Here is a 12882-nt window from a genome sequence, read left to right on the forward strand (position 1 = left end):
AAAGATGATTATTTTATTTAATGTGGTTAATTTACATCTGTCCCTCATTTTAAGGTCACCCTGTTACGTGAACTGAACTCTCGTTTTAATATGGTGAAACTATGTTTTTCAAAAGGAACATTGAACATCTAATAGTCAAATCAGAGTGTAAAAGTGGTTGAACTGGTGCTACTTTATTTTTTTCTTTCAGTTTTGTGGTGGAAAACTACATTCAATTGCTGCTCCTTGTAGCACACGACAAGTTTCCATTCCCCCTGTCAAGAGGGGATTTATGGCCGTTACTTTATTTGGCACTTAGGCCGACTATAGTCATTTTTTTATTTAACAACTTGAGATGGAAAAACTTGTTTTTTGTGAAGTTGAATATGTGCTTTTTATTTTTTTTAAACCAAGTTACACTTCTCAAAAGGCACCGAATTGGTGGAACAACCCATGAGCTTCTTTGTGTGAATGTGTGTGTGGGCAGAAGGGGGAAGGAGGTATATGGTCTTTGAAGTTTTCTTGAAAGGCACACTTTTCTTCCCCTGTGAGCCAGACAGAGGGTTGGTGCGTGTCCAGGAGCTGACACCTGAGAAGGCTGGCCAGCTGATCTGGGTGCGCGCCCGGATTCACACCAGCAGAGCTAAAGGTGAGATTCTCCATCTTTGTCCAGCTCCCAATCACTCATATTTTCCCTTTAGTCCTCAGGACATAGCCAGCCTTCTAATCTAAATGGCGCCGTAACTGAACCTTGGGGTTTACCAAAAAGATTACCAACTGTCCTTGGGCCAAAAAGTCGCTACTCAGAGAAGAGCATTTTTTTCAGTCAACTCTCCTCAGGTTGGCAAATATGGAAGGTCAAAAAGCTAAACGAGTTGTGCACAATCTTGGAAAATCACAGTATGGCACCAGACTTTAGGTTTTTACCTTATTTGCGGGTGATGTGGGACATAGGGGATGGGGGTTGTAGATTGCAATGTTTCTGCTATTATAGATTCATTACACAAGCACATGCAAGTTTCTTTTTGAAAAGTTTGAAAACTCCAACCAAAGCTCAGTTATTTAAATGGAACCTCAAATTTGGGTTAAATTGTTATTTTCCAAACTTGTCAGAGCTTGAGGCTATAATTCAATGAACTCATTGAGCCTTGGCTAACTGTCGGATTCCATCCAAAATTATTTGAAACATCCAGCACGTACACAACTGTGCTAACAATATGCTAATAAATAAAGCATCGTGTTATGATGATATCGTGACGGCTTCCTTCCAGGACAACTTCCGTGTCAAAAGCCATTTTCCTCAACCTTCATTCAGCTCCATAGTGAAGGATGTCCTTAAGAGCAGAATAACATCCTGATTTACACTGGGATGAAGTGACTGTTTTTTGGGGATTGCAGCACCCAACCCCCCCCCCCCCCCAGTCAATGAACAGAGGAAACCACATCAAAGCACTTGGGTGGTGTCTGATGGTTGACAAACCTGGTTTACACAGTCTCAAGGTGTTTGGTTGGGAATTAGCTCTCAGCCTCCTTCCATACACCTTTCTTCAAAGGGTCGTCCGTTCACGGTTCTGACAGTTACCTGGAAATGCTGTGAAAAGTGTTTTAATGGGTGAGAGGTGGAATCTGAAACGGGTATGACCTGTTGGCCTGAGAGAGTGACATGGCATTGTATAGAACCACCATGGCACCTGTTTTGACAAGTGCGTTAGGAGTTGCTAGCCCAAATGAGAGGGCCCCTGCTGATGCCTATTGTATTGTTGTCATCGTTTTAGGGAAGCAGTGCTTCTTGGTCCTGCGCCAGCAGCAGTTTAATGTGCAGGCCCTGGTCGCCGTGGGGGAGCGTGCCAGCAAGCAGATGGTCAAGTTTGCCGCCAAGTGAGTACAAGACTGAATTTCCTGTAGGCCCCCGACAAACAATGGTGGGAAAAGCTGGCTCCTAATGGGCCCAATCCATTTTCACACATTCTGAAGGAATCAATCATTTTTCACCTGATGTCAAAAGTGGCTACTTTCAGATGCGATACAGCAGTGTTTAATGGAGCCATTCCTGCCCAGATAACAGAGTAAATACAGTAGATCAGATGGGAAGAGCCTGAGCATCATTAATCACTCTTGAGTCCTGCAATTTTGAGTTTTTGGGGGAGCATAAACAGAATCACATGTAGAATCCCTATTAATATAATAGGGTCTCTATGGGTCTGAAAGTTTGTTTAACATTTAAAATGTGTTAACTTTTAATGTGGCATTAATGTAACCACTCATGCTGTTTTCATCTGATTGCCAAACAATCACTGCAAACTAACAAAACACCCAAAAGTTTATTGAATGACATTCGAAAATTTCCTATCACTTGTAACCTGGATTGATGCGTCCACTCTCGGCGCGTCTGTCTCAGCCACTCATCTCTGCCTTTGAAAAATGGCACCGTTATCATCGAACCACACCGCATTCTGAGCGTATTCCACATGATTTCAAGTCCCTTCGCAAATGTTTCATGCGGGTGACTTGCGGTAATGATCACTGTAGGCAATAACACTATCTTTCTTGGCATCTTTGTTTTAATTATTGTGACATGCTCATGTTCAACCGGTACAGTGTAGCCCTATTAGTTTATTATTTACCCTTCTGGCTTACATGCTGACCAAACCGGACACGATCAGGACAAGCAGGTTGACATATCAAAACAAACTCTGAACCAATATCTAAAGACACTGAAGCGGAAAACTTTCTGGAAATTAATATTTGTGTCATTCTCAAAACTTTTGGCCACGACTGTACAACCGTGTGGAGTGTGGACGCCGGTTCATCTTTCAATCACCCACATGGGTATATGCTCTTAAAAACCAATGAGGAGATGGGAGAGGCCGGACTTGCAGCGTGTTGAGTGTCACAAATAGAACCTATTTCTATTTTAGCGCCTAGCCAGGCAGACGCTCGCTGAAGCGCACAATGATTGAACAACGTGTGCGTAAATGTATTTTGTAACGCTCAGCGCACGCGACACAAGCGGTGTGGTCAGCGTGTTGCTTTCACCGATGGCTCAGACTCAACTTAGCCTGCTACTGGAGGTCTTTATGAAAAGCGTAACAGCATGAGAATACTGCACTTTACCAAGCCAAGTATGTCAAACACGTTCTAATCTCGAAGTTGACATGATTACACTTAATGAATGACTCTGAAAACACTTCAATGAAAAACGATGAATGAAGTATAAATGGAACGACGATATAGGCCCAACACCACTTATTTTATCATCAGTAGGTCAGTCCAATATGCTTGGAAAGTGGAAACGTCAAAAAGTTAACGTTACTGGAGACGTGTTGGAGACTAATTAACGGTAAATAAGTGAATTGTTCCGCCCCACAGTTAAAATTGATTACAGACAGTTAGCAATTGCTCCTACACTTTATTGCTAGCTACAGTAGTGTTTCCATGTCAATAACATGTCTCCATGTCTCTAAAAATGACTGTGTCTCCTGTAGTACAACGTTATCTAGGCCAAGGTCACATGGTCAAAACATTCACCTCATTGACAGGACCCTCTGACCTTGTACGTTGTGTCAGTGGTTTGACCTCTCACTGTTTCCTCTCAACCTCTTGTCTGTGATGCAATCTAGGAGGTTGCTTCAGAGCTGGTGTACACTGTAGCAAAACGTTTTGCAACTGAAAACAAAAACAATCATTTGTTATTAGACAAATTCAGGTAGGCCCCCCGTAGTTTCTGCCCATTTAGTTCCTATTAAATGTTTTTTCTTTCTAGTTTAAGGACAATAATGGTCCCTGTTTGTGCTCTACATCGCTACCACTCATTCACCTGTACCTTCAAACACCCTTCCTCACACTTTGGCTAGATCTAGACTATCAGATCATGTATTTTTTTTAAATCCTGTGTCGCGATTGCTCCAAAATAAGAATAGTTTTTACTTTGCTTGTGTAAATAGGTGTTTTGATTCGGCAGTTTATTGTATTGCAGATATTGCACACAACCACCAAATCCATGATGAAATGTCTGTCATAAACCAGCTTACATCAAAACACACTCAAGACAAATGTATAGTCGGGTTGTGTCCCAAATGTCACCCTATTCCCTATAAAGTGCACTACCTTTGACCAGAGCCCACAGGGAATAGGGTGCCATTTGAGATACAGATCGGGTTGAGGCCTGCAGCTTCCGCAGAGATCTAAACATCCCGCTCCCCAATCTTATCAATCCACACAATGCATATTGTACTTTTCCCAACAACCGTTTTTAAATCACAACTATTGGCCTTAAACGGTTAATCAAATCTAGCTATTGGACATGTTCTATGTTGATTGAATTCTGGGGAAGCTGAGTAAGCTTCTGGGTCACATGGGTCCTTTCGTAATCATCAAGAGGTTAAGCCAGGCAAGTGGTGACCTATAGGGAAGAGCGTGTAATGCTTGTGTCACATAGTATTTCCACTTCCTCACGCCGAGTTAAATTAGGATCAGGGTATCCTCTGCCTCACATTATCTTGATTAACTTTCTCTTACTAGAACATAATATTACACAATGGATTGAAAGGTTTCACATATCTTTATATAAGACACAGCCTATTCAGTTGCCTTGTCTGAGCCAGAGCGGACCATAGGATCTCCTGTTCCTGTGGTGTGAGTCATCTTGATGTACAAGTACACCCCATGGATATGACACTAGTCTAGGTAATCAGAAGTCTTACTTGTATGACTTACTCATATCAGTTGATGGGCAGCGTTCATTGTCCCTGGGCAGGCTGGCCAGGTGTTAGAGGGAGGAGGTTATTAATGTGGGCTTTTTATTTGTCTAGCTGATCCCCCCCCCCCATAGTGTGAAACATCTGACTGAGGCAGCTGCAGTGGACTGACTGGGTTCACCATTCACAACGCTCCTGTCTCTCATTACTGCTTTTTAATGAGAAGAGGTGAAGGGTCACACCGGGCTTGCTCCATCTGGCTCCGTGCTATGTGACAGTTGGTATTGACAGTTCTTCATATTTCTATGAGGCTCTCCTGGGGGGGCTTGGACAGTAGGATAGGATAGCAGTGGCCTGCTCTGATAGTCACTCAGCATGTCTTTCAGAGGGTTGTTTAACCTCTGTCTTATTGTTGCGTGGCCACTGGAGTTTTACTGTAGTTCATAGCTGTGGTGTTTGGTGTTTGCACGTTGTCGCAATCGGATGATTAAATGAAAAGAGAATAGGAATGTCCGACACCATGGTAACCGTGGATCAAAACAACATTATCCTGTGACATTTTGTCTCAGTAAGAGTAGCATCAGGTGAATTTATGTAGCCGTCATTTTTGTATTTTGTTTCTTTATATCGTGGTTACCAACTGCTCAAACCCCCCTCCCCCCCTCCCCCTCACCACCAAATCTTTCAGATCATGAAAAGCTCCTGTGACTGTGAATCAGGGTTTTGAATGGAAACTTTCAGTTCTCAGCTAGACTCCCACTCGTTTGACTTCAATTGATCTGTGTAGACTAATAAGGGCTGTGCCTCTTTATCCCCCCCCCCCCCCCGCAGCATCAACAAGGAGAGCATCGTGGACGTGGAGGCGGTGGTGAAGAAGGTGGAGCAGACGATCGAGAGCTGCTCTCAGCAGGATGTGGAGTTGCACATTGAGAGGGTAGGTCTGTCTTCTGCTCTGTCTGACCACACCACAGACAAACAGACCGACATACATGGCACACGGAGGGAGGACAGCCGTGAATCAGAGGAGCTACTGGTTCAAAGATATCAGTCTACGACTTCTTTTGACTGCTTTCTCTTTTTCGAATTGTGGTACTTTCCGTTCCGCCTAGCAGTTGAACCTGGAAAGTACTGTGAGTTTAGAGTGACTTTCTAGCTGAATCTAGTTGAACCAACCCTTCTAAAGAAAAATCTCACCTTCTTTTCCTGTTTCAGATTTTTGTCATCAGCCAGGCCGAGCCTCGTCTGCCATTGCAGCTGGAGGATTGCGTGAGGCCGGAAGGAGAGGGGGATGAGGTGAGGATGAGGACCAGGGCTCTTGGGCCTCGCGCTGGCAGCTCTTCTTAGGTCAAACTCATTTCATCCAGAGATCTTCCTCCGTCCTGATGCTGGGTGAAAAATACATACACACCCTCAAGGCCTTCCACTGCTGTTTTTGAATAGTATTGGTTCTATATTGCCATTTATTTGATTGAACCTTTATTTAACTAGGCAAGTCAGTTGAGAACAAATTCTTATTTAGAATCCGGTCAAACCCTAACCCGGATGACGCTGGGCCAATTGTGCGCCACTCTATGGGACTCCCAATCACGTCCGGTTGTGATACAGCGTGGAATCGAACCAGGGTCTGTAGTGACGCCTCTAGCACTGAGATGCAGTGCCTTAGACCGCTGCGCCACTCGGGAGCCATGTTGTCAGTCAGTGTCTGTATTAAGGGTCTACTCCAGTGTGATTCAGAGACAGCTGAAGTGTGTCAGTGTTTATGCAGTAAGCCAACCCCAACGGCAGTTGTGTCTAAGGTTTTGTCTGTGGGGTGTCTGTCTGTCTGTCAGTTACAGCAACTACCGTTGGGGAGGAGGCTCTGGACTGGGCTCGGTCTGTGTCCTCCGTCTTCATGTTCTGACTCAATAGGAGCTGGATGTGTGGAGCTTCAGTAAAGCCTGACAACCTTTGGCATCCTGTGATGTAACATTTTAAGCGCTTCGGTGTTCTTTTACTGTTTTATTGGGTTGTAAATTGGTTGTATTAGTTTATATAAAAAACAACAGGTTTATAAGGTTTAAAAATAGAACAGGATAGTGATTCATTTCCAGTGGGGGGGAATAAACAAACATTAAAACGCATAGATCGATGTCGCACATTATATTTCAATATCCTACTGTGTTTTCACACATGTCCGATAGTTTGTTCCCATATACTTCAGATGTGTTTAACACTTTAAATGTTTTGTAATGTGGTCAAATGATGTTGGTGTTATGCGTTTACTCAGGATGGAAGAGCGACGGTCAACCAGGACACCAGACTGGACAACCGAGTCATTGATCTCAGGGTAAGTTCCACTACACTATCACACTTCAACCAGTGTTACATTCTTCCATGACAAATGAATGACACAAAAAATAAATATAATGAGTTATTATAGATTCAAATTGGGTTTGAAGACGCTACATTTGTATCAACAAAATATTGTGACGATGAGATGGAAAAATGACAGAATCGTGGTATCTATCCCACTTTGCAGGCCCGCGAGTTAGCCTGCTGGTAGAGTGGAGTATAGAACTGTGCATGGGTTCAGAGGTTTTAGGAGAGGGGTTCTAAACCAGACTCTGCTAGAGGCCTCATTGTTCTGCTCTGATGCGTATCCACACTAGTGATGTGGCAGCAGGAAAACAGCCCTACCGCTCGCCTCACCCTGGCTTTGTCACAACACCTGTTTCTACAAAATGTCTCTTTGAGCTTGAGGACTTGGGCCTGTTATCACAACCACACTTAAATGAAGGGTAAACCCATAAACAGGGTTTCACACAGACCGACCCCTATCCCTAACCCCAGTCAACAATAAAGGGCAACCATAATGAAAAGGCACCTACCAACCAAGAACTGTTTTAGTGAAAATGAAAGGATTATTTCACAAATAACTTCCCTTTTTCACAGTGTACAGGCCAGACATTTTGTTGAAAATAAATGGTTGATGCTCTCTAGGGAAATACGGTACTATCCGTTAGGCACCATATGAGTGGTGGTGGTGGTGGTGGCGTGTGACCGAAACCACAAGCCATGGGCTGTTAGGCACGATTGTTTTGAGAGCTTGCATGTCAACGAGAGTGACGCACTGAGTTATTTCGCTCTCACTCTCTTTTATACCTCCCACCCTGGTGTGAGGACATAGAAAGATAACGGACCCCTCCTCCCAACTCACAGTCGAGAGAAGTGTTTTTTTGCACAGGAATTACGTAACTTATTTGTATAAGTCCGTTTCTAATCAGGCTTTCATGTCAGTTTGTTTAGCTCACTAGGTATCTGCTTAGCAATTTGATCTAGTGTTATCCAGAAGTGGCAGTTATTCATCAGAGCAGGAGTTATTTTCCAACCACAGTCAACTATAGGCTTACATATCAGTTTACCATTTCAACCGAGGCCAGACTGGACCAGAGTCATTGTCTGCAGATTCATTCTCTGACAATGAGAGAGTCCGAAAACTCCCGTTAAGCCATTTGGGAATGTTTAGAAGATAGAAATGTGAGCCTTCAGCTTTCAGTGTTCAATCAGGACGCTCAGAGCTTTTTGTATTAAACTCTTTGTGTAGATGACTAAAACCAGAGATGAAACCCGATAGAACTGGTTGAATAACTCCTCAGTAATAACACCAGTCATATTAGGAAATTAGTAATCTGATCAACTGAGAACTGAGAACACCCCTATTGGCTCTTAGTAACCTTACAGTCATAGGGTTTGGGGATTTTGGCTGTTCCTCTGCTCGTTCCCAGACGTTATGTGTAATACCCAGCTTACTGACGTGCCTCATCACGAGTCATTTTGATGACTGGGTTATTTTCTACGCCACAAAGTTGACCTCTGTATACAACCAGAATGAATTGCCAATGTTAGGTTTTGAAAATATGACAAATATCTCATGTTTATTTTCTAAAGGCTTAGATTAATGCGAAATGCACCCCGTCTCCACTCCCTCTTATGAAATCAAAGGTGTCGAGACTGTACAAGGCAAGATGTGACGCAAGCAGTGTTGTCTGTTCACTCTTTTTTTTTGGCATCGTGTAATATCTCTGTGTGTGGGTCATTATCTACTCCGCACATTTTTTTTCAGAGGAACCTTTTTATATGATGTACGTCAGTCTTCATATCATAGAAACTGCAACGACTGCATCCCACTCTGAAACTTCAAAGTTTAAAATCAGTGTTCCATTGATTTGCAACCTTTTGAAAAATGGAAGGGGTGTGTGTGTGTGTGTGTGTGTGTGTGTGTGTGTGTGTGTGTGTGTGTGTGTGTGTGTGTGTGTGTGTGTGTGTGTGTGTGTGTGTGTGTGTGTGTGTGTGTGTGTGTGTGTGTGTGTGTGTGTGTGTGTGTGTGTTTGTTTGTTTGTTTGTTTGTTTGTTTGTTTGTTTGTTTGTTTGTTTGTTTGTTTGTTTGTTTGTTTGTTTGTTTGTTTGTTTGTTTGTTTGTTTGTTTGTTTGTGAGGAGGAGGACCTTCTAGTTTTGTGCCAACATCAAATTGCTCAGTTTTTCTTTATTATATTTATATACACTACCGTTCAAAAGTTTGGGGTCACGTAGAAATGTCCTTGTTTTTGAAAGAGAAGCTATTTTTTTGTCCATTAAAATAACATCAAATTGATCAGAAATACAGTGTAGACATTGTTAATGTTGTAAATGACTATTGTAGCTGAAAACTGCACATTCTTTATGGAATATCTACATAGGCGTACAGAGGCCCATTATCAGCAACCATCACTCCTGTGTTCCAATGGCACGTTGTGTTAGCTAATCCAAGTTGATAATTTTAGAAGGCTAATTTATCATTAGAAAACCCTTTTGCAATTATGTTAGCACAGATAAACTGTTCTGATTAAAGCAGCAATAGAACTGGCCTTCTTTAGACTAGTTGATTATCTGGAGCATCAGCATTTTGGGGTTTGATTACAGGCTCAAAATGGCTAGAAACAAAGAACTTTCTCCTCAAACTCGTCAGTTTATTCTTGTTCTGAGAAATGAAGGCTATTCCATGCGAGAAATTGCCAAGAAACTGAAGATCTCGTACAAGGCTGTGTACTACTCCCTTCACAGAACAGCGCAAACTGGCTGAAACCAGAATAGAAAGAGGAGTGGGAGGCCCCGGTGCACAACTGAGCAAGAGGACAAGTACATTAGGTGTCTAGTTTGAGAAACAGATGCCTCACAAGTCCTCAACTGGCAGCTTCATTAAATAGTACCTGCAAAACACCAGTCTCAACGTCAACAGTGAAGAGGCGACTCAGGGATGCTGGCCTTGCAGGCAGATTTGCAAAGAAAAAGCCATATCTCAGACTGGACAATAAATAGAAAAGATTAAGATGGGCAAAAGAACACAGACACTGGACAGAGGAACTCTGCCTAGAAGGCCAGCATCCTGGAGTCTGCCTAGAAGGCCAGCAACTCTGAACCAATGACATTAATTTGGGGACAGGTCGAAAAGCATTAAACATGTATGGAAATTAGGTAGCTTGCACTTGCTAGCTTGCACTTGCTAGCTAATTTGTCCTATTTAGCTAGCTTGCTGTTGCTAGCTAATTTGTCCTGGGATATAAACATTGAGTTGTTATTTTACCTGAAATGCACAAGGTCCTCTACTCCGACAATTAATCCACACATAAAACGGTCAACCGAATCGTTTCTAGTCATCTCTCCTCCTTCCAGGCTTTTTCATCGTTGAACTTATATGGTGATTGGCATCTAAACTTTCATAGTATTACCACGACAACCGGCAAAACACTTCGTCTTTCAATCACCCACGTGGGTGGCATGTTGGTACCTGCTTCTATAAACCAATGAGGAGATGGGAGAGGCAGGACTTGCAGCGCGATCTGCGTCAGAAATAGGAATGACTTCTATTTTAGCCCTTGGCAACGCAGACGCTTGTTGACACGCGCGAGCAGTGTGGGTGCAATAATTGAATAACATATATTCCAAAATGTATTTTTCAACGCTCGCGCTAGCGACGCGAGCGGTGTAGTCATGGTATACGTTGACTGTGCCTTTAAACAGCTTGGAAAATTCCTGAAATTATGTTATGGCTTTAGAAGCTTCTAATAGGCTAATTGACATCATTTGAGTCAATTGGAGGTGTACCTGTGGATGTATTTCAAGGCCTACCTTCAAACTCAGTGCCTCTTTGCTTGACATGGGAAAATTAGAAGAAATCAGCCAAGACCTCAGAAAAATAATTGTAGACCTCCACAAGTCTGGTTCATCCTTGGGAGCAATTTCCAAACGCCTGAAGGTACCACGTTCATCTGTACAATCAATCGTACGCAAGTATAAACACCATGGGACCACGCAGCCGTCATACCGCTCAGGAAGGAGACGCGTTCTGTCTCCTAGAGATGAATGTACTTTGGTGCAAAAAGTGCAAATCAATCCCGGAACAACAGCAAAGGACCTTGTGAAGATGCTGGAGGAAACAGGTACAAAAGTATCTATATCCACAGTAAAACGAGTCCTATATCGACATAACCAAAGAAGAAGCCACTGCTCCAAAACCGCCATAAAAAAAGCCAGACTACGGTTTGCAACTGCACATGGGGACAAAGATCGTCCTCTGGTCTGATGAAACAAAAATAGAACTGTTTGGCCATAATGACCATCGTTATGTTTGGAGGAAAAAGGGGGAGGCTTGCAAGCCGAAGAACACCATCCCAACCGTGAAGCACGGGGGTGGCAACATCATGTTGTGGGGGTGCTTTTCTGCAGGAGGTCTTGACTGGTGCACTTCACAAAATAGATGGCATTATGTGGATATATTGAAGCAACATCTCAAGACATCAGCCAGGAAGTTAAAGCTTGGTCGCAAATGGGTCTTCCAAATGGACAATGACCGCAAGCATACTTCCAAAGTTGTGGCAAAATGGCTTAAGGATAACAAAGTCAAGGTATTGGAGTGGCCATCACAAAGCCCTGACCTCAATCCTATAAAAAATGTGTGGGCAGAACTGAAAAAGTGTGAGCGAGCAAGGAGGCCTACAAACCTGTCTCAGTTACACCAGCTCTGTCAGGAGGAATGGGCCAAAATTCACCCAACTTATTGTGGGAAGCTTGTGGAAGGCTACCCGACACGTTTGACCCAGGTTTAACAATTTAAAGGCAATGCTACCAAATACTAATTGAGTGTATGTAAACTTCTGACCCACTGGGAATGTGATGACAGAAATAAAAGCTGAAATAAATCCTTCTCTCTGCTATTGATCTGACATTTCACATTCTTAAAATAAAGTGGTGATCCTAACTGACCTAAGACAGGGAATTTTTACTAGGATTAAATGTCAGGAATTGTGAAAAACTGAGTTTAAATGTATTTGGCTAAGGTGTATGTAAACATCCGACACATTGTAGAATAATAGTGTAGACATAACTATGAAATAACACATATGAAATCATGTAGTAACCAAAAAAGTGTTGAACAAATCAACTATATTTTTGATTCTTCAAAGTAGCCACCCTTTGTCTTGATGATGAGTTTGCACACTCTTGGCATTTTCTCAACCAGCTTCATGAGGTAGTCACCTGGAATGCATTTCAATTAACAGGTGTGCCTTAAGTTAATTTTTGGAATTTCTTTCCTTAATGCATTTGAACCAATCAGTTGGGTTGTGACAAGGTAGGGGTGGTATACAGAAAAAGCCCTATTTGGTAAAAGACCAAGTCCATATTATGGCAAGAACAGCTCAAATAAGCAAAGAGAAACGACAGGCCATCATTACTTTAACACATGAAGGTCAGTCAATCTGGGAAAAAAGTGCAGTCGCAAAAACCATCAAGCAATATGATGAAACTGTCTCATGAGGACCGCCACAGGGAAGGAAGACCCAGAGTTACCTCTGCTGCAGAGGATAAGTTCATTAGAGTCACCAGCCTCAGAAATTGCAGCCCAAATAAATGCTTCAGAATTCAAGTAACAGACACATCTCAACATCAACTGTTCAGAGGAGACTGTGTGAATCAGGCCTTCATGGTCGAATTGCTGCATGGAAACCACTACTAAAGGACACCAATAAGAAGAAGAGACTTGCTTGGGCTAAGAAAAACAAGCAATGGACATTAGACCAGTGAAAATCTTTCCTTTGGTCTGATGAGTCCAAATGTCAGATTTTTGGTTCCAACTGCCGTGTCTTTGTGAGACGCAGAGTAGGTGAACGGATGATCTCCGCATGTGTGGTT

At 42.7% G+C, this 12882-nt stretch overlaps 1 protein-coding gene across 1 annotated transcript in view; it reads left to right on the forward strand.

The window, feature by feature from the left end:
* The window catches only part of dars1 (aspartyl-tRNA synthetase 1), a 35414-nt gene that overhangs the window by 17182 nt on the left and 5350 nt on the right, over window positions 1–12882 (forward strand). Inside the window, 5 exon segments of the mRNA NM_001140539.1 lie at window positions 536–628; window positions 1755–1857; window positions 5508–5610; window positions 5889–5969; window positions 6943–7002. Of these exon segments, the coding sequence (NP_001134011.1) occupies window positions 536–628; window positions 1755–1857; window positions 5508–5610; window positions 5889–5969; window positions 6943–7002 (440 nt within the window).

This window comes from Salmo salar, chromosome 25 (assembly GCF_965601325.2).
Source record: "Salmo salar chromosome 25, fSalSal1, whole genome shotgun sequence".
Lineage (NCBI taxonomy): Eukaryota > Metazoa > Chordata > Actinopteri > Salmoniformes > Salmonidae > Salmo > Salmo salar.